Here is a 25074-nt window from a genome sequence, read left to right on the forward strand (position 1 = left end):
GGGGTGGCTACTTGTTGGGTATGTACTGTACTCACATCTGATGCTCTGACCAGGTCGATGAACCACTGCCTTACAGTATGGGGGGTGGCTACTTGTTGGGTATGTACTGTACTCACATCTGATGCTCTGACCAGGTCGATGAACCACTGCCTTACAGTATGGGGGGTGGCTACTTGTTGGGTATGTACTGTACTCACATCTAATGCTCTGACCAGGTCGATGAACCACTGCCTTACAGTATGGGGGGTGGCTACTTGTTGGGTATGTACTGTACTCACATCTGATGCTCTGACCAGGTCGATGAACCACTGCCTTACAGTATGGGGAGTGGCTACTTGTTGGGTATGTACTGTACTCACATCTGATGCTCTGACCAGGTCGATGGCGCTGTTGTTCCAGGCGTCCTCCTGGCTCTTCCTTTTTTGCAATTCTTGCTGGATGCTCTGAGCTGCCAGCTCCACCAGCCTACACACACACACACACACACACACATTTGAATACTTTATTTAGTTCCACAAATTATATTACATAAACAGGGAATCAAATATATCGGGGCCAAGCAGCACTGAACACTTAAGGGTACACATAGCACCTCCTTCTCCACACGACTAAGCCGCCAATAATAGCTGAGACAGAGCAATAACACACACACACACACACACACACACGCACACACACACACACAATGCTATTAGTATAACCAGTGAGCAATTTAATAAAATCAACAAGGGAGACTGATAATAAAAGTCTAAAATACTATTTCCCCCCCCACGTATCCACTCAAATTAATCTATGGTTAAAAAGGAGCATGCATTCCATAATTTGTGCAAACAAGGGGATATAATTCCCCTTCATCCCTCCTGCAATTACCCCTTGATTATAACATCACTTGATACATTTAAAATGTATACTCTTTATTCCTTCAAAAACAGGATATCTCTCTCTCTCTCAATCTAAAGCTATAGAGAGAAAGAAGGGGCGTCTTGACAGCTCACCGTGCTAGTCGCCCTCCCACCACTACTGCCACAAACACACAAAATCGTCCCCTTTTTTGGGGTTGGCTGCTCTTACGTGGCAGCTCGTAGTTTGTAGACCTCCACCAGGCTGGCGAGGTCGTTGATGTCGACCACCGTGGGTCTGGCAGAGACGGGCTGTGGTTGGAGCCGGAGCTGCTCGGCCTCGTTCAGGTAAGACACTATCCCACTCAGCTGGTGGCCCGCCCGCGCCTGCCGGTAGCTCTTCAACAGGTATCTGTTCGCAGAGGTCAGAGGTCAGGAGCCGGACATGCACATATTATGGGTTGGGGGTTAACCCTTTCACTGCCACATGACAGCCGGTTAACCCTTTCACTGTGACAATACAGACGGTTAGCCCTTTACTATTACACAACCGACGGTGATGCTCCATTAGCATCATTAGCTCCACATCCGCGTATGCTGTATGTTGCTGTATATGGGTATGTTGTGTATGTCATAAATGCCATCATGAATAAAAAATGGGGGACCCTGATGTAAACAAGACAAACGTCTTTCTCTGGTCTGCATCCCCTTAACAATTGTGTGTATTGAGCCGTACTGTATTGTACCCATTCTGCAATCTGTTAAATAAAGTTTTCATTCATTCATTCACGCGAACCGCTTCGGATCCAAATTACTGGCAGCAAAAACAAAGTCTACTGAAATACACTTTTCAGAGGTCTCCCTAAAAAAACACAGAGAGGCTTCAGCTCATCCAAAACTCTGCAGCCTGACTGCTAACCAAAACCAAAAAGAGAGAGCACAGTAGTCCAGTCTTAGCTGCTTTACACTGGCTTCCTGTAACATTTAGAATTTACTTCAAGGAGGGCGGCTAAGTGGCGCAGTGGGCAAGGCGCTCACCTCTAGTGCAGGAGATGCTGGGTTCGAGCCCAGCTCTCGACATTGCTACCAGCTTGGCTGGTCGTTCATACTAACACAATTGGCAGTGTTAGGGGTGGGAAAGCTGGTGGGTGGGTCCTGGTCGTTGTAAACAGCGACTCCTACAGTTCGGTCGGGGCGCCTGCTCAGCGAGGAAAGGATCTAGGCCGCCTAGACTCATTACATCAACACTGATTATTGTATTGTAAATGAGGGCTATTTTATTGAACTATTTTAATCGCACTGCAGTACTGCATCATTTTACTGTCTATTCTATTTTATTGCACTTTTTTTTACTGTCTATTCTACTTTATTATTTGTATTATGATTTGCCTTACCTGCTATCTTTTTTATGCTCGTTTTATATGTCTGTAACCAATTATGTTTTATATGTCTGCACTTCACATGCTCATTTTATGCCTGTTCTTTTTTCTTTACTGCTGTGAAGCACTTTGAGCTGCAATTTCTGTATGAAAGGTGCTATACAAATAAGGTTTATTATTATATTACTTCATAGGATAGATATCAATAACATGTTGGAAAACACGATACATTGGTGTTCCTTTTTATTGTATTAATGTTTATTTGTATTTATTCTAGTGTTATACTGTATAGTGTTTTTTTTCTTTTAGCCAATAAACACCAGCGTCCACACGTTACCATGGATCCACTGTGTACAATCACATTACCTGGCCGTCTGCAGCATCATGACAGTGTTCTCTCCCTCGTAGGTGCAGGTGGGGGTGAAGGTGACGTAGATGTCGGGCAGGGCGCTGCAGCGGGAGTAGCCATGACCCCCGCACGACATGCGACACACCTCGATGCCAGCGTTGGTTGTCCAGGTGGTGAAGGCCTTGAGTCCTGCTGACAGGGCATGGAGCTGGAGGACAGAGATATCTCATAAGCCAATGGTATCTTCTCTTCTTCTTCATTTTGGTGAGTTATTGATAAAAGCTTTTAGTTGGGCTTATTTGGCGAGTACTAGGTATAATATTTACCGTAAGAAACGTCAACTATGTTACTATTGCTGCCAACAATGGTGCCATAAAAATGTGTATGAACTCGGCCAGTCAGTGAAGGACCTTGAGGTCAGTGAAGGACTGTGAGGTCAGTGAAGGACCTTGAGGTCAGTGAAGGACCTTGAGGTCAGTGGAGGACTTTGAGGTCATTGAAGGACTTTGAGGTCAGTGAAGGACTGTGAGGTCAGTGAAGGACTTTGAGGTCAGTGAAGGACTGTGAGGTCAGTGAAGGACTTTGAGGTCACTGGAGGACTTTGAGGTCAGTGAAGGACTTTGAGGTCAGTGGAGGACTGTGAGGTCAGTGAAGGACCTTGAGGTCAGTGAAGGACTTTGAGGTCAGTGAAGGACCTTGAGGTCAGTGGAGGACTTTGAGGTCAGTGGAGGACTTGGAGGTCAGTGAAGGACTTTGAGGTCAGTGGAGGACTTTGAGGTCAGTGAAGGACTGTGAGGTCAGTGAAGGACCTTGAGGTCAGTGAAGGACCTTGAGGTCAGTGAAGGACTTTGAGGTCAGTAAAGGACTGTGCGGTCAGTGAAGGACCTTGAGGTCAGTGGATGACTGAGGTCAGTGGAGGACTTTGAGGTCAGTGGAGGACTTTGAGGTCAGTGAAGGACTGTGAGGTCAGTGAAGGACCTTGAGGTCAGTGAAGGACCTTGAGGTCAGTGGATGACTGAGGTCAGTGGATGACTTTGAGGTCAGTGGAGGACTTTGAGGTCAGAAACACACAGCAGTGCAAGCGGTTATATTATTTACTATGAGAAGTTACCAAAACATTATTAATAAGCCAAAAAGTCAGTATAACCTTATAAATCCCACAGACAAGTAAGAAGAGGACAGTTATTTTGGATGGAAAACCAAGCGACCAATATTCAAATATTTGTTAAAATAATTTCTTTTCGCCTACAGTAGATGCAAATAAAGTGTGCAAATATATCCTTTGAACAGTCCAACACTTCGAGAAGACAGGGAAATTACCATAATCCAATCTACTGCACAACCCCGTAAATTCCTAAAATTATACACTGTGTCAGTATCTCAGAGAAAAAGCTTCTACTGTACCTCGGGCAGTTCACTGAAGTCCCCCTGGCTGATGTCCCCAGTGATGCGGTGGTACACAGAGTTCATGTACTGGCCCACGAAGTAGAAGGCATACGCAGTAGCCAGCAGAGGGAGCAGCTTGTACTGCTGGGTCTGGTAGTCCAGGATCTGAGGCTCAGGCTCTCTGCAAGAGAGGTTTCATTCATGACATTATTTAATGGGACAGGCTTCAGTCTAACAGAGTAAGGTTCCATTTACGGCTCGTTTAATGGGACAGGCTTCAGTTGTCATGGTTGACTCACAGCTGATTGGCTACCTCCGGCTGTCCATCTATAGGACAGGTAGATGCTAGTAAGTGCCTAGAAACATTCAACTATCAATAGGTCTGATGCATGTATTGCATTTCATTCTTCGATTTATAATCTGATGATCCAATGAATTATAAGTCATTTAAATGCCAAGTCAGGAAACAACCTTCTTTTTTAAGACATTAATTTATACATAAATAATGTTACCATAATGTTTTATAGGGCTATAACTCCTAGAAGATTATTACAATAAATGGTGAGAGATCCTAGGACATAAAACTGTGTGTCCATGTATGCATGCACTTATGTATGGGTCTTCCTGTATTCATTCATGTATGAATGCTTTTGTTTCAGTAAAGTAGGAGTGGACAATGCGGTCAAAGACCTCAAGTGTACACTGGTTGTTTGCTCTGTGTGTGTGTGTGTGTATGCGTGTGTGTGTGTGTGTGTGTGTGTGCATGTTCATAATAACTAACCCCGGACGGATCTCGGATTGGTGTCGGACGACGCTGTAGCGAATAGCGATGGTGCAGGATTTAGAGAGAGCCTTGGCTGACTCGCTTACGATCATGGACCGGATGAAGACCATGGTGCCATAGGTCAGCTTTGAACTGGGGGGCTTCACATAAGTACCGTCTGGCTCCACCTAGTGGATAACATAGACACAACACACAGTCACAAAACTACCACCCTAGTGGACAGAATTAAAGGAGACATTATTGTGCTTTTGGGGGTTTTCCCCTTTCCTTTAGTGTGTTATTTAGCTGGAGGTGCATGTAAAATGTCTGCTGAGTTACAAAGGGAGGTACTCTTTAGTCTTTTCTTCTGTAACACTTGTGCACACTTGTCAAAATGGCGACTCGCTTGTAAACGTTCTCTTTAACCAAAATACGATTGTGACAACATTTTAGGCAAGAAATAGGATATAAAATTGCTGGTGCGTGTGCACTCACACTATACATGATACAAATCAAATCAAATGTATTTGTAAGGCCCGACAACACATGTTAATGTCCCCATGGGCCGGTCACGTCTTCTTTAAACAAGTCAAGAAGAAACATCACAATAAATCAAGAAGAAAACAAAAAAACACCATGAAATCCAAAATAAAATGTAAAATAAATAAATGAATGCAACACTCCCAGACATACCCCACGCGAAGGTAAGGAAAAACTCACTAAAAACCTAGCAATAGGAAAAAAGCACCACAGGCAATGTGGAGGGTAAGTAAACTCAAGTAAACCTAATACACCTGCAGCATATAAGGACGTATGTCAACTGCACAGATAGTATCTCTTACAGGCTCACTTACATGATCAAAACCACTTGCAGAGTGATTATGCGACACTTGCGTGCAACGCAACCATGCATCGCTTCAACAAACGTAAAACAAGTTGTTAAAATAAGTGATTAAATACAAATGTAGCCTCAGTGCTGTGCCTACATTGAGTAAGTGAAGAAAGGCTCACCTTAGAATACTTCATCAGCATGTTGTCACGTGGGATTCGTACGCTCTCCAGTTTAAGGTAGCCATTGTCTACTTCATCAAAACCAAACTTGGGGCCAATGTCTCCCACCACAATGCCTGAGAGAGAGAGAGAGAGAGAGAGAGAGAGAGAGAGAGAGAGAGAGAGAGAGAGAGAGAGAGAGAGAGAGAGAGAGAGAGAGAGAGAGAGAGAGAGAGAGAGAGAGAGAGAGAGAGAGAGAGAGAGAGAGAGAGAGAGAGAGAGAGAGAGAGAGAGAGAGAACATGTAAAATAAAAGAGTGCTTACTTTATTACTAGAACCACATGATAAAGACTAGGGGTGCATAATTGATTATTGGAAGTGTTACGGACTCTGTCCTTATTTCATTCCTTATTTCATTATGTATGCATGTAATATTATATTGTATGGGTTATTATGTATATATATAATATGTGTTATGTATGTAGGCAGGTTGTAGTGTTTTCTTGTCTCCCTCCTATATAATCTATCTACCTCTCAGGGTCAATCACCATTCCACTCCAACCAACAGAAGAAGCAGCAGCAACCACAGCTGAGGCTCATCAGCCTAATTGGCCTCCACATCCCTTCATATAATCCCTGTGTATGCATTGTTAGCTAGAGCTCTGTCGGTGTATGTGGGTAATTATATCTGGTGGTGTTGTGGTAGAGCTCTCATTGTTTTTTTGTGTATGAGCTAGTTAAAGCTCTGTTGAGCCCATGTTTAGTGCATGAGCTAGTTAAAGCTCTGTTGAGCTCATGATTGGTGCATGAGCTAGTTAAAGCTCTGTTGAGCTCATGTTTTGGAGCATGAGCTAGTTAAAGCTCTGTGGAGCTGTTGTTTGTGTGAGAGCTGGTCAAGGCTCTGGTTTTCTAGCAATTCCCTATAGTATTGTACCGTTTTGTGATCCTGCCTGTTGTACATTTCTGTTTTACCCATAACCTGTTTCTGTATTTATGTATTCCTCATCACCCAGCTTATGGTGATTGTTTTTCTTATATATTAACCTTTTGTTTCGCACACAGGGACATTGAGGGCAGTGAAGATACCCTGGGGTCTACATCTGCATCACGTAGGAGAACTACTGTTAAAGACACCAGCTTAGAGTGAGCACCACCTCCTGTACTTTGGGCCGTCCGCGCCTGTAAAGGGGGGGGGGGCTTTTGTTTCATTTTGATATTATTTGGTGCTCACTGGTAGGTCCTCTTTGCTCTCTGTGTTGCTGATCTCATTTATGTAAAATAAATATTGTTATTTTACAATCTGTCTATGGTGTTTTGTGTCACTGCATCCTCACCTATCCTGTCTGTGGCCTAGTGTTGCGTCTCCCCACGGGGGCACGTAACATAAATGGGGGCTCGGTAGTTGGGCGACAGACATTTGGTGTTGGTGTGCGGTGGGCACGTTGCTTGGTTTTGGTTTTGGGTGGTAGTTTATTAGGTGTGTTTTTGGTGTGTGTGTGCACTGGTCTGGGTAGGGATGTCGTCTTTTGGGGTGGAGGTGTTCCTGGGTGATCCCTCGGTTGATCGTTTGGATCAGTGTAGGAGGGAAGACTTGTTTGCCATCGCCTCGCATTTTCAGGTCGCCCTTTCTAAAAGTTTGGCAAAGGCTGACCTGAGAGAAGAGGTGGTGCGCATATTGGTGTGGAACAAGGTGCTCGGTGTCGGTGAGGGAGCGTCTTTTGTTTCTTCCCCTCTAGTCACAGACGAGGAGGGCGAGGAACCTCCGGTGGTAGACCCGGTTAAAGACGGGGTAGAGGATAAGCCTCCCCTTTCGGGTGTCACGTCTCCAGTGCACGGGCAGCATCTTTCCCTAGTGGGGGTGCTGAGGAGGACAATCTTAAATTGAGTTTAGCACGGTTGCAATTTGAGGAGAGGAAGGAGGAGAGAGAGGGAGAATATAGGCATCGGTTAGCTATTAGAAAAATGGAGCTGGACACTGAGAACCGCCGGGTGGATGCTGAGAAGGAGGTTAAGTTGAAGCAACTGGAGCTCGACGCTGCTAAGGCTGGGAGTCCTGCTCAACCCTCTTCCACGGCTGTGGGGGCTTATGATGTAAGTAGGCTTATTTCTTTAGTACCTCAATTTCGTGAGGCGGAGGTAGACTCCTATTTTAATGCTTTTGAGCGGGTGGCTACGTCTTTAAAGTGGCCTAAAGAGGTCTGGGCTCTCTTACTGCAATGTAAGCTAACGGGAAAAGCCCAGGAAATTCTGTCTGCCCTCCCTCTGACTGACAGTTTGTCGTATGACTTGATCAAGACGGCGGTGCTTAGAGCCTATGAGTTAGTGCCAGAGGCGTACAGGCAAAAGTTTAGAACTCACAGAAAGTTACCTGGCCGGACTTTTGTGGAGTTTGCTCGGGAGAAAGAATCCCTATTTCATCGGTGGTGCAGGGCTTGTGATGTAGCTGATTTTGATTCTCTGTCGGAATTAATGTTACTGGAGGAGTTTAAAAATAGCCTAAATGACCGTTTAGTGACTTATCTCAATGAGCATAAAGTTGAGTCGTTGGCACAGGCGGCGGTGCTCGCTGATGAGTTTGTGCTTACTCATAAACAGTCATTTGGTACACTAAGACAGGAGGATAGAGGTTTTTATCCCTCTGCTCGGGCTCCAGCTAAAGTGCACACTAGCCCACCACGTTTGTTATCTCCCCGCTACAGGGAGGAGCGGGAATGCTATCATTGTCACCGGGTGGGTCATATTAGAGAGAACTGTCAAGCGTATAAACGCACACAGTCTACGCCAAGTGGTCGGCCAAAGGAGGTTGGTTTGGTGCAGACGGTGATAGTTCCACAGTCAGTAGTCCCCACAAAGATGTGTGGTGACCTGGAGCCCAGTTACGAACCGTTTATGTTGGACGGCATGGTTTCTCTCAGTAGTAGTGAGTTGGACCAGCGTCCGGTGCGCATACTGAGAGATACTGGGGCAGCGCAGTCTTTTATCTTGTCGGACGTGCTACCGTTTAATCATGAGTCATCAAATGGCTCAAGTGTGTTGGTGCAGGGGATCGAGATGGGTTTTGTGTCGGTGCCCCTCCATCTGATACACTTAAACTGTGGTTTAGCACAGGGGGTGTTCAAAGTGGGCATTCGCCCGTCGTTACCGGTACGGGGTGTCACTTTCCTGTTGGGTAACGACATCGCGGGTGGCCGAGTTATGCCCGTTTTGGAGGTTTTAGAGCGCCCTGAGGTTTTGCGTCCAGATGTGTTGGCGCAACAGTTCCCCCAGGTATTTACAGTTTGTGCAGTCACCCGTGCTCAAGCACGTAAGTTGGGTGAGGTAGTTGATCTGTCGGAGTCTGTGCTAGCTACACAGTTGTCTGGCGCGCCTATTTCCCCACTTATGTTTGTTCCACCTGCTATAGAGACGAGTGACAGTAATGCGCTTCAGCAGGATACGCTCACCTCTGAGACAACGCATTTACCCATGACTAGAGGTAATCTGATCGTTGCTCAGAAGGAGGATGCTAGTTTAGCTAAATGTTTTGCTGCTGCTCTTGCCCCAGAGACAGCTAAGAACAAGGAGGTAGCCTATTTTGTTGAGAATGATGTGCTAATGCGGAGGTGGAGATCACGGATGGATTTTGGTAATGAGTGGAGTTATGTTACCCAGATTGTTGTGCCAACACCGTATCGACAGTCTGTTTTGTCTTTAGCTCACGATCATCCTTGGTCGGGACATCTAGGCATCACCAAGTCCAATGACAGGGTTTTGAAGCACTTTTTTTGGCCCGGGTTAAAGGGGGATGTGACCAGATTCTGTAATACTTGTCATGTGTGTCAAGTTACAGGGAAGCCTAATCAGGTTATTAAACCTGCCCCGCTTCACCCAATCCCAGCGATGGGGGAGCCGTTTGAGCATGTGATAGTGGATTGTGTTGGTCCCCTGCCGAGAACGAAGTCTGGTAACGAGTTCCTTTTAACAATTATGTGTGTAGCGACTCGGTACCCTGAGGCTATTCCTCTTAGAAAGATAACATCTCAGTCTGTAGTGAAAGCTCTGATCAAGTTTTTTTCTACGTTCGGGCTGCCAAAAGTCTTGCAAACGGACCAAGGTACAGTACTAACTTCCTTTCAGGAATATTTGAGCAGGTGTTATCATCATTGTCTATTTCTCACAGGATCTCAAGTGCGTATCACCCTGAGTCGCAAGGTGCCCTGGAGAGGTGGCATCAGACCTTCAAGTCGGTGTTGCGCAAGTATTGTATGGAGAGCGGCAGAGACTGGGATGAAGGTGTTCCCCTAGCTCTGTTTGCTGTGCGAGAAACAGTTCAGGAGTCACTGGGTTTTAGCCCAGCAGAGCTGGTGTTTGGGCATTCAGTGAGGGGTCCTTTGAGAGTATTAAAGGATCAGTTAATGGGGGAGGCTCTGCACACCGTACCTCCAAAGAGAGGGGTTTTGAACTATGTGTGTAGATTTAAAGAGCGGCTGCATGAGGCGTGTAGTATCGCTAAGGAGAGTCTCTCTGCTGCTCAGGGCTCAATGAAACGGCAGTTTGACAAAAAAGCGGTTCCACGTTCTTTCCAGTCTGAGGACTTGGTTTTAGTTCTGTTCCCCATCCCTGGCTCTTCTTTGAGTGCTCGTTTTTTTGGCCCTTATGCTATCGAGCAGAAATTGAGCAATACTGACTATGTGGTCAGGACGCCTGACAGGCGAAAGAAAACCTGTGTTTGTCACATTAATATGTTGAAGCGTTATCTTCCCAGGGACAACCTGCAGCTGGAGAAACAAAGTACGCCCCCAGGGGCCGCTGTGGGAGCTGCAGTAGCAGGAGTGAGAGGAGTACCAGTGACTGTGGTTGCTGTTCCTTCTACTCTGCCAATGAGTGATGAGGATGGTTTGAATGGTTGTGAGGTCCAGCAGCAGACTCCTCGTTTATGCAACTCAGAGATGTTGTTGATCCTTCCCTCCCTGATGCCACACTTGGGTAAGGAGCAGGAAGCTGACATGGTGGCGCTCATTAGCAGTTATCCCATTTTGTTTGGGGATGTCCCAACCCGCACTACCGTTCTGGAACACGGCATTGATGTCGGTAATGCAAGGCCAGTCAAACAGCATCCTTATAGGGTAAATGCGGTAAAAAGGGAAATAATGAAACAGGAGGTGGCATATTTACTGGAGCATGATTTGGCTCATCACAGTTTGAGCCCGTGGAGCTCACCATGCCTGCTGGTTCCGAAACCAGACACCACTCATCGGTTTTGCACTGATTATCGAAAGGTAAATGCAGTAACCATTCCTGATTCTTTTCCTATGCCGCGCATCGACGATTGTGTAGAAAATTGGATCTTTTAAAAGGGTACTGGCAGGTGCCACTCTCGCCAAGGGCCTCTGAAATATCTGCGTTTGCTACGCCCGATGCTTTCCTGCAGTATTCTGTGATGGCGTTCGGGATGCGTAACGCACCGGCTACGTTTCAGAGGTTGGTCAACATAGTGTTGGGGGATGTGCCCAACTGCACAGCATATCTGGACGATGTGGTGGTGCATTCAGTGAGTTGGTCTGCTCATGTGAGCTCATTGAGAACCGTATTCCAGCGGTTGGCAGACGCTTCTCTGACACTGAACTTGGCAAAATGCGAGTTCGGTAAAGCGACAGTGACCTACCTGGGGAAACAGGTGGGCGGTGGTAAGGTGCGTCCTCTAGGAGCCAAAATAGAGGCCATAACCATGTTCCCAGTACCGACCACACGACGGGAGCTACGTCGTTTTCTTGGGATGACGGGTTACTACAGGGGGTTCTGTAAGAATGTTTCCTTGGTTGCAGCCCCCCTGACTGACCTAATCAGTCCCTTGGTGCCATACCAGTGGACGGGCAAGTGTCAAGCGGCTTTTGAGAGCTGTAAGGCCCTTTTATGTAGTGCTCCGGTTCTTAATGCTCCTGATTTCAGTAAGCCTTTTTCTATTGAGGTTGATGCGAGTTGTGTGGGTGCTGGTGCGGTTCTGACGCAGGTGGATTCCGAGGGTTTGGTCCATCCTGTGGGCTACTTCTCAAAGAAGTTTAGTGGCAGCCAGACACGCTACTCAACAATAGAGCAGGAGACGTTGGCATTGCTGCTGGCGCTCCAATTTTTTGAGGTCTATGTGGGATCGAGTGTGGAGCCTGTGGTGGTCCACACAGACCACAACCCACTTGTTTTTTTGCACCGCATGTATAACCACAACCAGCGGTTGATGCGGTGGTCTCTGCTTATGCAGGGGTATAACGTGGTGGTCCGGCACAAGAAGGGCACGGAGAATGTGTTTGCCGATGCCCTTTCTCGGGGGTAGCCTGTTGAAACAGGTGTTTTGCTATTCGGGATGGTTGGGTGTTTGTTTTTTTTGTTCTATGGTGACTGATGGTGTGTGTTTTCGTCGGCCATGGGCTGACTCCTTGGGGGGGGAAGTGTTACGGACTCTGTCCTTATTTCATTCCTTATTTCATTATGTATGCATGTAATATTATATTGTATGGGTTATTATGTATATATATAATATGTGTTATGTATGTAGGCAGGTTGTAGTGTTTTCTTGTCTCCCTCCTATATAATCTATCTACCTCTCAGGGTCAATCACCATTCCACTCCAACCAACAGAAGAAGCAGCAGCAACCACAGCTGAGGCTCATCAGCCTAATTGGCCTCCACATCCCTTCATATAATCCCTGTGTATGCATTGTTAGCTAGAGCTCTGTCGGTGTATGTGGGTAATTATATCTGGTGGTGTTGTGGTAGAGCTCTCATTATTTTTTTGTGTATGAGCTAGTTAAAGCTCTGTTGAGCCCATGTTTAGTGCATGAGCTAGTTAAAGCTCTGTTGAGCTCATGATTGGTGCATGAGCTAGTTAAAGCTCTGTTGAGCTCATGTTTTGGAGCATGAGCTAGTTAAAGCTCTGTGGAGCTGTTGTTTGTGTGAGAGCTGGTCAAGGCTCTGGTTTTCTAGCAATTCCCTATAGTATTGTACCGTTTTGTGATCCTGCCTGTTGTACATTTCTGCTTTACCCATAACCTGTTTCTGTATTTATGTATTCCTCGTCACCCAGCTTATGGTGATTGTTTTTCTTATATATTAACCTTTTGTTTCGCACACAGGGACATTGAGGGCAGTGAAGATACCCTGGGGTCTACATCTGCATCACGTAGGAGAACTACTGTTAAAGACACCAGCTTAGAGTGAGCACCACCTCCTGTACTTTGGGGCGTCCGCGCCTGTAAAGGGGGGGGGGGGGGCTTTTGTTTAATTTTGATATTATTTGGTGCTCACTGGTAGGTCCTCTTTGCTCTCTGTGTTGCTGATCTCATTTATGTAAAATAAATATTGTTATTTTACAATCTGTCTATGGTGTTTTGTGTCACTGCATCCTCACCTATCCTGTCTGTGGCCTAGTGTTGCGTCTCCCCACGGGGGCACGTAACAGGAAGACTGTATTGACCAACATTGGCAAAAAAAAATAATTATTATTATTACAGCTTTTTTTTCTGGCCATGCAGGACCGACAGAGGAGAGAGGGAGAACGGGAGGAGAAGCAGGGAGGACATGCGGCAAATGGCCACCGGGACTGGGAATCGAACCCGGGGCGACCGCTTGGCGACTCAGCGTGCTATATGGTGTGCTACTGGAGCACCCTGTACAGACAACTTTCTTAAGTGTTTTTTTAGACTATGGGGACAGTATTTACATTTACATTTAGTCATTTAGCTGACGCTTTTATCCAAAGCGACTTACAAGTTCTGTACGACAACAAGTCATCAGGAAGGATACAACTCTATCAGCTGAGTAACAATGTTCATCAAAGTGTTGCATGTTACAGTGTAGGTTAGTTTATTAGGAGTGCATGACAGTAAGGTTAGTTAGGGTTAGATCTTTTTTTTTTTTTTTTTTACATGCATGCTGCCTCCTCTACATTTTGCTGTGTAGACAGTTCTTTGTGTTTTGTACACATCACTGTGTACTTTAGAATTTGGTTTCGTGGTCTACACTAAGACACCAACACTGGTATATCTTCATTGGGTAAACTCTCCGGTTATCTACGGTCACTCGCCACCAGTTTGTTGTCATTGTATCTCCTCTAGGCGGCTGATCTACAACCAGGTACCCAGGATTTGCTCGGGACTTGGCCTTTTGGCCTTCTCCTATTCTGCGCCCCCTGGTCATGGAATAACCTCCAGAACACACTACAGCGTCTTTGAGCATTTGGAAAAGCGCTATATAAATCCGATGTATTATTATTATTTTAATTATTATTATTATTATTATTATACAGCTTAACGATTTTGTTTGGAGTTCAAAGCGATGATAAAAGAAAAGTGAAATTGCTTTTCCTGAGCTGGATTTTGTATTGTGCATCTGTTTTTAACATACTATATTGTATTGTTTTGTTTTGAACATACTATATTGTATTGTTTTATTATTGAGTTTTTCTGGATGCACAGGCCAAGTGAACAAAAGAATCACACTGACAAGGACTGTTGTTTTAAAGAACTAAATAGATTTCAGTTTTAGGGCTGCTCGATGATGGCAAAAATCATGATCACAATTACTTTTGATTGATAATGAAATCACAATTACTCATTGATTTGAGAACATCATATGATGACGACTGAATTTGTTTTATCTTTCTTCTCGACCAAAGGCTGTCTTTCGGTCATTTTCTACAAGTTCAGTACTGGCATCGTTATCGGTCGATGCGAGTTGGGAAAAATCGGATATCAGTATCAGCCAAAAAAAAATTTAAACATCAGTGCAGCCCCTCAAAGACACACACATGCGTGTGGTACGTGTATTTGAAGAGACAGACGCGTGTGTGGTACGTGTATTTGTTCCGTGACTTCACAGTACTGATATCACGGTTTGGTACATCCAGCCATATGACGAATACTAGTTTGGTCCTATTCTGCGTCCGTTATTATGCTACATGCAACAAGATGCAAAAAATGCAAAGCTGATTCTAAACCGAGTTGCGCATAATTTTGGAATCATTAGCGTTGTCATCCATTTACATTTAGTCATTTAGCTGACGCTTTTATCCAAAGCGACTTACATGTTCTGTACGACAAGTCATATTTGCCCATATTTGACACACCACTGCACCATGTATGAAAACCTTAATTTGCCATCTCCCACAGTAAGACGACAGCAGGACTGGTTACAGTTCATTTTTAAATGTATTCACTTCAATTATCCGCAATATCTCAAACAGTATATGAACCCTTTCACCTCTAGACATCAACTGAGACACTGTGCACAGCAATTTTTTTAAGTTCCAACAAATGTAACTACCTCAGTTGGCAAAAAAGCATTCATGTTCAAAGGTCCATCTGACTGGAATAATCTTCCAGTTCATATTCGATCTATAACATCCTCACAACTGTTTAAAACTGCGCTGTCCTCTCACCTTGAGATTACTTGTTCATGTTTCCACCAATAATAGTATAACAGATCTTTGAAGCAATCACTTTGTTTGTTTGTCTTATGTTCCTCTTGTTTGATGTTGTTTGAACCTGTTTATTCCAAATAAAGAATTTCAATATCAGGAAGGGCACTATCAGCTGAGTAACAATGTTCATCAAAGTGTTGAGTGCTACAGTGTAGATTACTTTATTAGGACAAGTGCATGACGGTAAGGTTAGTTAGGGTTAGATTTGAATAATTTTATCTTTTTTTAATAATTTTTTATTTTTATTATTTCAGATAATGGTTGAAGAAGTGCGTCTTTAGTAGATGGCGAAAGATCGGACGGGTTTCGGCTGTCCTAACTGGGGTGGGTAGTTCATTCCACCATTGTGGGGTAAGGACTGAGAATAGGCGACTTCTCTTTGATGACCCTCCCGGAGCTCGGATAGGAGTAGGTCTGAGGCGGCCAGAAGATGCATGAGAGCAAGTGGAGTTACGCCAAAATAACCAGTGGAATAGTCATGCTTTTACAATCAGCAAGAATAATAAACTTATTTTTAGTGACAGGAATATTAGTAGCCTATACAAATAGGTGGTAAAAGTTAACTTTTTGTACTGTATGTACAGTATATCCAGTGCCTATGAATCGGGGTAAGAGTTTACAGTATATGTATATGGTTTCTCACCGCTTGTGAATTGAGTGCATATTAATATGTAAGGGATAATGTATAGCTACGAGGTCATTGTCGCAAAATAATTGACCGACAAGGATTTTAAAATACCGAGCCGCCTCAGCGAGGTGTTTTAAACGTCAGTGAAGGTCAATTATTTTGCGATGATGACCGAGTATAGCTATACATTATCCCGCTTATTACATGGCTAACTTACTAACAATATACCTAATTCATTTGACAAATCGCAGTTGTTCTGTGGCTCTGTCAGCCCAAATAAAGTGATTATTATTATCGCGGGCAGCCCGGCAGGTGTGTCTGATTGGCTGCACTGAAAGGGGTGTGTGTCAGTGGGGCTTGATTACTCCAGCTGCGAAAAACAATAATCACCGGTGGTTATCGAAAAATAATTCACCGCTGTCGGGGGCTATTGACCAATCACAAGCAAGCATTTCGGCGAATGTGAAAACGCCATGTAATAAATAATGTTATGGAATGTATATTGTACTATGTATGATTCCATATGATTAGGAATGCGGTATGTTATGTTTGATAGAAAGTATATTGTCACTTTCTGACTTTTAATACCACTTGGTTGCTTGTCTGTAAATGTCTGTAAAAATCTGTTGTCATTTATATGTTACGTGTGGACCCCAGGAAGAGTAGCTGATGTTTTGCATCAGCTAATGGGGATCCTAATAAAATCATGAATCATAAATAATAATAGAAAATGTGGATTTATTTTTCATTACCAACTTTCTTGGCAAGGATAGCAGCACCGGGTAAGAATAACCTGTAATAAGCTACTTTGAAAACAGTGCCGTTCTGGTCCGTCTCCCGGGATTTTCCAGGTTCGGGTCCAGCATATCTCGGTTGTGCCTGGGTCTGGGACTCAGCTGTCTTTGTAATCGCTAGTCATACAAATGTATATATATTATCTCACTTCTTCTGATAATGTTTATTGTAATTGGTTCATGGTACACTACAAATGCAATGTAACTATCAAATTCAATGTAACTATCAATAGACAATATTGATAGTTATATATATATTTTTTTTTATTTCAAAAATGTATTTAAACTCGAAAGGTTTCCCTCATTTACAGTCACGTCAAGTGTACATACATAAAAAAAATAAAAAAAAGGCATATAAAATCACACAGCATCATAACAATAAGACAACGAGGCGAGACAAAGGAAAGGATAACAAATCATTTAAAACCTGTACAACTTGATTGACAATGGTTGGAGATCAAGGTTTTAAATTCTGCAACAGAGGGGAGAATCTCAAACTTTAAGAACTGTTTGGAGTTCATTCCATGAGCTAAGGGCATCATAGCAAAATGCAGATTTACCCTGTTCCGAGCAAACTCAGGGGACCTTACCCTTTCACTGCAGTACTACCAAATGGTAGTGCTGCACCTCGTGTACCCGCCCACCTGCCTGACCACTCCCACATCCGCTCCTATAAAGCAGGGTCATGGCCATACAACAGCTCCTTCCCTACTTTCACCGCCATGAAGTCAGTGTATAGCACCGCTTCAAGTTTAGTGCTAAAGTAGTTAGTTTAGTTATAGGAGCTGTGTTGGCATTTTCTTTTGTTTCTCCCTCTCTCACTAATTTACGGGAGAAAGAAAGGATAATGTCGTCACCACCGGAGAGTCTAGAAGATGATGATCATTCTGACCTCCACCGGCGCTTCGCATTGGGGCAAGCGTCGCTGAGCAGTCCCCGCCGGCATTGTCTCCGGCTCTGCAGCTGGATGCTATGCCTCGAGAGGTGGTCGGCTGTGTGAGAGCTGACGGTCTCTCTGGGCGGGTGGTGTTTTGCGACGCGGGCCTCAGGTGTGCAGTTGTGAGGGGGCAGCTGCACAGCTTGCGTAAGGTCGGCTCCAGGCTAGAATCCCTTCGTTGCCTCTCCATAGCGGCATGGAGGGGGTTCTAGTTTGATGCCCCACTATAAAACAGTGCTCCTCCTCAGAGAGGTCGTAGCTTTGTTTTCTTGGGGCCGTGATTCCGAGTCTGCGGTTAAAGTCCCCGGGTCTCTGAAAACGGATACCCTCGCTGGCCCCGCTTTTCAAGACGAAAACACCCGGCACGGAGGATGCGAGCTTGGCGTTTCATTATGAGAATATCTCCGAGCTCAGGACTGCGGCAGCCCGCGTACAACGGGGCTTACTGCCGATGCCGCTGTGTCTGGTAAACACCGTTCTGTGAGAGGGACGTGTGTTGCCTTTCCCTTTTGGATAAAAAGAAGGAGAGACAGCGGCTGTCTGAAGTGTTAGCCTGTATCGCTATTCCTCACGCTATACAGCTTCAGTAGTAGCCGTGTTAGCTTGCTACTGCGTTAGCTGGTGGCTATCGATAGCCGGTAAAATCCATTGGCGCTAGCCGTGAGGAAGTAGCGGGCCCTGAGCACTCCGACTACGGCGTCATCTCTGGCAGAAGATGTCGTCGGGCCTGCACCATGATCGGCCGCAGGATGGGGGCGTCGCGCCGGAGCAAGGCTCCAGCCGTCGCCGCTTCTGGCCCCGCCAGCGAGAGGCCTCGTCAATGTGGTGGACCAACCTGTTGCAGCCATTTCATCCTGCGTCCGGGGGTTCAGGTAGGAGTCCGTAGGACATTACACTATGCCCCACTCTTCCTTCCTCCCCCTCCCGAATGTTTTTGGTTAATAACGATGTCTTTGTTTAACAAAACGTGTGTTACTTCACTGCATTTGGGAGATACGACGTGTGCTATGTGAACTCGCAGCTACAAATGCTGGGGTTGCTTTTTCTTGCTTGAAGTGTTGTACAGTTTTCTTTGAAAATTGTGTTGGTCGCTATTTTGTATAGCTTAGCAAGGTTGTAAGTTCTAGCATTTGGCCAAGGCTTATGTCTTTCTCTCTACTTAAAAACAGCGTTTTTATTGTATGATGAGAAGTTGTGTGTGTGTGTTTCATGTAACGTTTAGGAAACATAGCTTGAGTCCACAACTGGCTGGGTGTTAGTCTACAGAGTTGTACATAGTGGCATATGACCAAGGGCCTTGAGTCCCTCTCTTAGCTTGATATTTGTTCTTTGCTTAAGGGTAATGATAAAAAGAATGGGTGGCAAGTTTTCACACATAAACCAGAGCCGTGGATAAAGCCCGTTTTTTACACAAACGAGGTTATCGGCTGTGGCTGGCGTGCATGATGTAAAGCTTTTACTCTACAGGTAAGTATGTGCTTCATCTGGCGCGTCATGCACCTGGTGTCACGGCCTTGCTTTCTTTTGGCGTCGTATCAGGGGTGAGGTGGTGAGGGGGTGGGTAAAATAAACCTCTCCCCTCCCGGATATAGTTATATCCTTACGAAGTTTCAGAGTCTCCTCCTCAGAGAGTCTTGGTCCAATCTGTTACATGAACCTTTTTCAATTGTTTACTCACGTTGAGGTCTCTCTGGGAAAACCGCTGTCTTCCCCTGTCTACATAAGGAGCAGAATTGACAGTTGTTATTCCCAGGCTCGTCATGTGCGGACCCGTGTCTGTGTCTTGTAGACCGGCTCCCTGCTGCTCGTCCCAGACAGCAAGGGGAAACGTTGTGAGGCTCTTTCTTGTTGGAAATTCGCCGTCACTGTTCTCGAGTTCTTTGCGAGCATATACGCTGTTTATGAAATCAGCCTATGGTCTTACGACACCGATCAGCGCCGGCCCAGGGTGTTTTTTCAATGATTGAATATGCTTTGTGGGCCGGCGCGCCTTGGTTGCCCAACATCATAAAACTGCGTTTTTTTTATGCAGCGGCTGGGAAGGAGATTTTTTTGTCTCTACCGAGCGCCGGTGCACTAGGTTAGACTCGACGACTCACGTACATCTCCGGGGGGAGATGACGGAGTAGATTAAACATTGGCAGGGGGGTTCACGCCTTCGGGTGGGCCACCAAGAGCAGTGCGTTCGCGTACTGACAGTCTTGGTGGCGCCCTCTGTGATGTTTTGGATCGACACACGTACCTACCCCCCTCTTAGGACTGGGGGCGGCGGCGTGACTAGGACGCAGGACTGGTTCTGGTCACGCCGGACCAGATCAGTTTAACCCGTTGCCCGCCGGGACGCAGATCTGCAGTTCTGGTACCCCGAAGGACTTTGTGCTTTTCCGGGGGGAAAATGCCAGGTCGGGCCGGACGTCACAGGGATTGATGTCATGAATGTGTGTGTCATATGGATGCCACCACGAGTTGCCCTTAACAGTGACGTGCTTTGGTCCATACTGTGTTGTACCTTTGCACTATGTTAGGGGGCTTGGTCCTTCTCCATTTGTTTCACCCCTCCCTCCCTGCTAAGCCGGGGATGGGAGGGGGCTGTCGGGGATCTATGCATCCCTGTGTAGGTCCCGGTCCGCCAGGCCCGAGTCGGGCCTTGCCCTCGATGACCTGTTGGCCTGGATTAACCCTTTTGAAACCTGAAACGCTTGTACTGCTTGTATAGCCTGTGTATACGCGCAGTTATGTTTCTGGGGTTTCTTAGTGGGTTAAGGGAGCAACCGCCTCCTGTTAAAATAAACATAGGGGGGTGGTTGGCTCCCCGGTGTGTTGGTAGCAGAGTCGACTCTCAGGTTGAGGCCGGGCCTGACCCCGTCTGCCCGAGAGTATGCCCCCATTGTTTAGGCCCTCACCTTGTTTAGGCCCTGTCCGATACACTGGCGATGTGGGGGGTGGTGTCACCAGTGACCGTCTGGTGGGGTCTCGATGCCACGGCCTCATAGACCTCACCAGGTCCCTTTTTTCAGGGGGTCCTAGCCCCGGGGTGGCCTGAGGCTGGGATCTCCTCCGCGCTCCGCTCGGGTCCGATCCCCCTCCCGTCCCTCGCTAGGGGGGGCCCGGATCCTCCCTGGTTCTGATGGTTGTCGGGCTTACGCTCTGCTCAGCTCTTGTGTTCCAATAGAGCAAAGCGTAAGCTATAACGAAATATAACGTAGGTTATTCTATAACCCTAGTTATATGAGTAATAGCGAGTGCTTTGCTCTGACTCACTGAGAACCCCACGGTCTTCCGTTTCGGCGGTGAAAGACTGGGGAAGGAGCTGTTGTATGGCCATGACCCCGCTTTATAGGAGCGGATGTGGGAGTGATCAGGCAGGTGGGCGGGTACACGAGGTGAAAGCTTTCATTTAGGTTATGATTAAAGGGACAGTTCCAATAGAGCAAAGCGCTCGCTATTACTCATTGATTGATTGATTGATTGAAAACTTTATTAACAGATTGCAGAATGGGTACAGTACAGTACAGCTCAATACATACAATTGTTAAGGGGATGCAGACCAGAGAAAGACTTAGGTCTTGTTTACATCAGGGTCCCCCATTTTCAATTCATCATAACATATATGACATACATGACATACAGATAGACAGTACTGCTACATCTATACATTTATGACATACCAGATTTGCAAATACAGTAGTTTGTGATACGAAAAGAGTCCAGAAAAGAGAGTATATACATTTGACGTAGAAACTGTACATTGGAGGAGGTTGGGTAGGTGGGGTGGGGTTGGGGGGGTGGGGGGGACTGTACATTGGAGGTGGTTGGGTGGGTGGGGGGAGGGGGGAGGGGGGGTTGGGTAGGAGGGGTGGGTGGGTGGGGGACACTGTACAACTGTACAAGCAAAACTGTACATTGGAATATTGACAAAACCATACTTGGTCATTTACTGTACATTGGAGGGGATTGTGTTAGGACATTTACAGGGGCCAGTTTCGAATTGCAGTCTCCCGTAGGTGTTCTTTGAGAGTGTTTTTGAAAGTGGGTAGTGATTCACATTCCTTTACAGCTTTGGGTAGGGCGTTCCACATTGATGTGGCATAATTGCGAAACGTGTTTAGTCCCTTGTTTGAGCCGAATCTGGGTTTAACATGATTTGTGGAGCTCCCTCTGGTGTTGTGATCGTGGTATTCACTGACCTTTGGGAAGTATTTTGACATGTACATGGGTACCTTGGTCATGTAGTGTATCTTGTAGACCAGGCCCATTGCAAGTTGCTGTACTCTGTCGTCTACTCTAAGCCATCCTAGGTTGTCAAAGTGGGCAGGGGTGAGGTGGGTTCTAGGAGTAAGGTCAAGCAGTAGTCTGACCAGTTTGTTTTGAGATGTTTGTAATTTAGTTTTTAGCGCCTTTGAGGTGCTTTGGTACCATGAGGTGCAAGCATAGTTGTAGTACCCTTGAATGAGTGCTCCTGCCAGAATCTTCAGGGTATTCTTGTTTACCAGTGAGGAGATCCGGTACAAGAATCGAGTTCGTTGGTTGACTTTTTTTTATTACATTGGATGCCATTTTGTCACAGGAAAGATTTGCCTCTAGGATGGAACCCAGGTAGGTAATTTATTCTTTCCTTGTGACAATATTGTCACCCACTGTAACTGAGAAGCCGTCGGTCTTGCTGAGTTTGTTATTTGAACCGAAGAGAATGGACTCTGTTTTGCCCATGTGTAATGATAGTTTGTTATCAGCGAGCCATATGCAGATTTTGCCTAGTTCTGAGCTGAGGGTTTTTTCAACCTGTAACTTGTTCTTGTCAGAGACCAGCAGGGCTGAGTCGTCCGCAAACAGGAGGGGGGGGGGGGATAGGGTACCGTTTACCTCCACCATCTGCTCTCTCCCCTCCAGGTAGGATTGCATCCAGCTCACTGATAGACTATCAAAACCAATTGCTTTTAGCTTGTCAATCAGAATGGTGTGATTGACAGTGTCGAAGGCCTTTTGTATGGTTATAGAATAACCTTTGTTATGTTTACTGCTTATGTTTACTACAGAGCCAGGCTGTACCAACTATCTCAGGGGGGACCATACAACAATAGGTGGAACTAAGTATAACTTGCACTACAGTCCATTCAAAATAAATAAAAAGAAACCTTGCCTTAGGCATTCAGGATATTTGTTGCTTTTTTCGTGTTGTACCGAACTGTGACCCCAAAACCGAGGTACGTACCGAACCATGTACCATTTACACTCCTAGTGATGATGGTTACCTGGCAGTGGTTCGTGTGTTGTCATGCTGCGTAGGGGCACAATGAAGGCGTGCAGACCACGGAATTTCCCCTGCGTGTGAAGCTGAGCCAGGACTATAGCATGGTTCGATGTCTTACCCACTGGAGAGAGAGGGGGAATAAACAGAGACCACAGTAACAAACTGGATTAGCAGCAGATCTGTGGATACACATTTAATTGGGGATAATCTGCACTATTGCCCCTGAACGACTCTATCAGACACTTGGGCAACCTCATTAAACATCCTAGTAGTTCAGAACCTCATTACATTAAACATCCTAGAAGTTCAGGACCTCGTTAAACATCCCAGTAGTTCAGGACCTCATTAAACATCCTAGTAGTTCAGAACCTCTAGATGCTCGCAAAGTGCCGTAACTTGTGTGCATGGGGCCGGGGCCCAATTTCGTGTTTGTACTTACAGCCTCCAGGCCACCATTTGATGGAGGTGACTGTAGGACTGTTCATTACAAACTCCTGTGTTGCTGGGTCGTATGTGGCGGTCGTCTCCAGCCCTCTGAGGTGGGTGCCTTATATGAGTGGACACACACACACACACACACACACACACATAATGTACATAGAGAGTAAACAGAGTAAAAGAGTAAACAAGTTATTGAGAGGGAGACAGTGTTATGTCTGGCTGTATCATCACCAAACTAACAACAAATCTCTCAAATCATATGAATAGAATGTAAGTGCCAATATGATATTTTAACAGACAAATTCTGTCAGTAATTATTCATGCATAAAAATGGATATAAAACTAAAACATGAAGTATAATCACTGACAAATGAATTCCAAAAGTGCCAAAATGATGGACAAATGTAGTGGTTTAGCCCTTGCAGGTGGATGACAGATCTCAATTTATAAAAAAAAAAAAAATACGACTTGTCGAATGACGAAAAACAAGAGCACTTGAATCTATTCCAAAGCAAATGGCCCCAAAAGGAACAATGAAGAAGGGATTCCCCAGTCCCAGTTTGAACTGGGAACATGCAGGATGATCCGAGCAGCCTTGCACACACACACTGCCAGAGGAGCAGAGCACCCCCCTAAAGGAGGCCACGCAATGTGACGCTCCGATGAACAAACACACATGCTATGCACCCTCTCTCGTTGACCAATTACAGGTTAGTAACCTCAGTATGAATAACATCATACGAAGAAGAACGCAAGGAGGTGAACGTAGGGATTCATAGACAAGTTAGACAATATAGCCTAATCCCAATATAATATAGACTGTCAATAGATCATGAAATATCCACACAGGATACATTTGTATTATTAATTTAAACAACCAACTTTCAGTGGAACTGTTTTGTTGATTAGTGAACAGTGCACACTAATCAACAATTTCAGTTTCCACATCAATGTAAATGTGTCAGAGTTAGCTAATGAGCTAGTTCTCATCCGTAGTCTCTGCCTAACATGCATGTCTTTATGGTGTGGGAGGAAACCGTAGTACCCAGAGGAAACCCATGCAAACATGGGGAGAACATGCAAACTCCACACAGAAAGACCCCCTGCCAGGACCTTCTTGCTGTGAGGCAGAAGTGCTAACCACTGTGCCACCATGCCGCTAGAACATCTACAGCAGCAGATCAACTTAAGAGATAGCATGTAGCTCCTTGGTGCAAAACAATGGACCACAGTGAGGTGTTGATAAGAGGGTGAAGAGAGACTACAAATAAAGCCCAACAGAGAACTGATCTATAATCACTGCTTAGGTCACACACCACCAATATGAAATCCAATATTATGTTGGAGGCAAAATAGTCTCAGATCAGCCCTCTGATTTTAAGATACTTTATGCCTGAGTTTCTTGGACTTTTTCCCCAAACAAAAAGTAAACAATTCTAAAACCCATAAGACAAATGCATTCTCTGCAACCCAGTCTCACGAAAACAAATTAGTGCTCTCATTGTGTGGGAACAGGCCTGAAGCCAGACCAGACACAAACCTGAAACCAGATCAGAAAAAGGCCTGACATGCCCCCATTTTATGTTCCAAGCCCCAGTCAAATAGGCTAAATCAGGATTCCCACAGACATTGCAAAATAAAAATTAAAGAACGTTCAAGTACTTTTCCAAGCACTATTTTTCATTTTTAACTCTTTCTGTGGCAAAAACGAGAATTCTTGTGTTTCAAATCCAACCGTTCAGCGGCAAAATGGAGAAAACTTGTTTTTAGATCCTTTTCACTTTTTTCGATTTCCCCATTCTAAACACTCGCACGGACCTGCCTGTGTCTCCCTGGCACCACTGCCTACTTTAAAATTGCAATGGC

General features: G+C 45.4%; 1 protein-coding gene across 2 annotated transcripts in view; it reads right to left on the minus strand.

The window, feature by feature from the left end:
* acox1 (acyl-CoA oxidase 1, palmitoyl) overlaps positions 1 to 25074 on the minus strand; it is a 77546-nt gene that overhangs the window by 31014 nt on the left and 21458 nt on the right. For both annotated transcript variants that reach the window (XM_084319085.1, XM_084319086.1), the window contains exons 4-11: positions 23207 to 23314; positions 22769 to 22888; positions 5728 to 5843; positions 4735 to 4904; positions 3972 to 4134; positions 2585 to 2775; positions 1072 to 1251; positions 360 to 465 (exon numbers count right to left, since the gene is read on the minus strand). In XM_084319085.1, the coding sequence (XP_084175211.1) occupies positions 360 to 465; positions 1072 to 1251; positions 2585 to 2775; positions 3972 to 4134; positions 4735 to 4904; positions 5728 to 5843; positions 22769 to 22888; positions 23207 to 23314 (1154 nt within the window). The remainder of the gene's footprint in view (positions 1 to 359; positions 466 to 1071; positions 1252 to 2584; positions 2776 to 3971; positions 4135 to 4734; positions 4905 to 5727; positions 5844 to 22768; positions 22889 to 23206; positions 23315 to 25074) is intronic.

Source organism: Notolepis coatsorum, assembly GCF_963971535.1.
Source record: "Notolepis coatsorum genome assembly, chromosome: 7".
Taxonomy (NCBI): Eukaryota; Metazoa; Chordata; class Actinopteri; order Aulopiformes; family Paralepididae; genus Notolepis; species Notolepis coatsorum.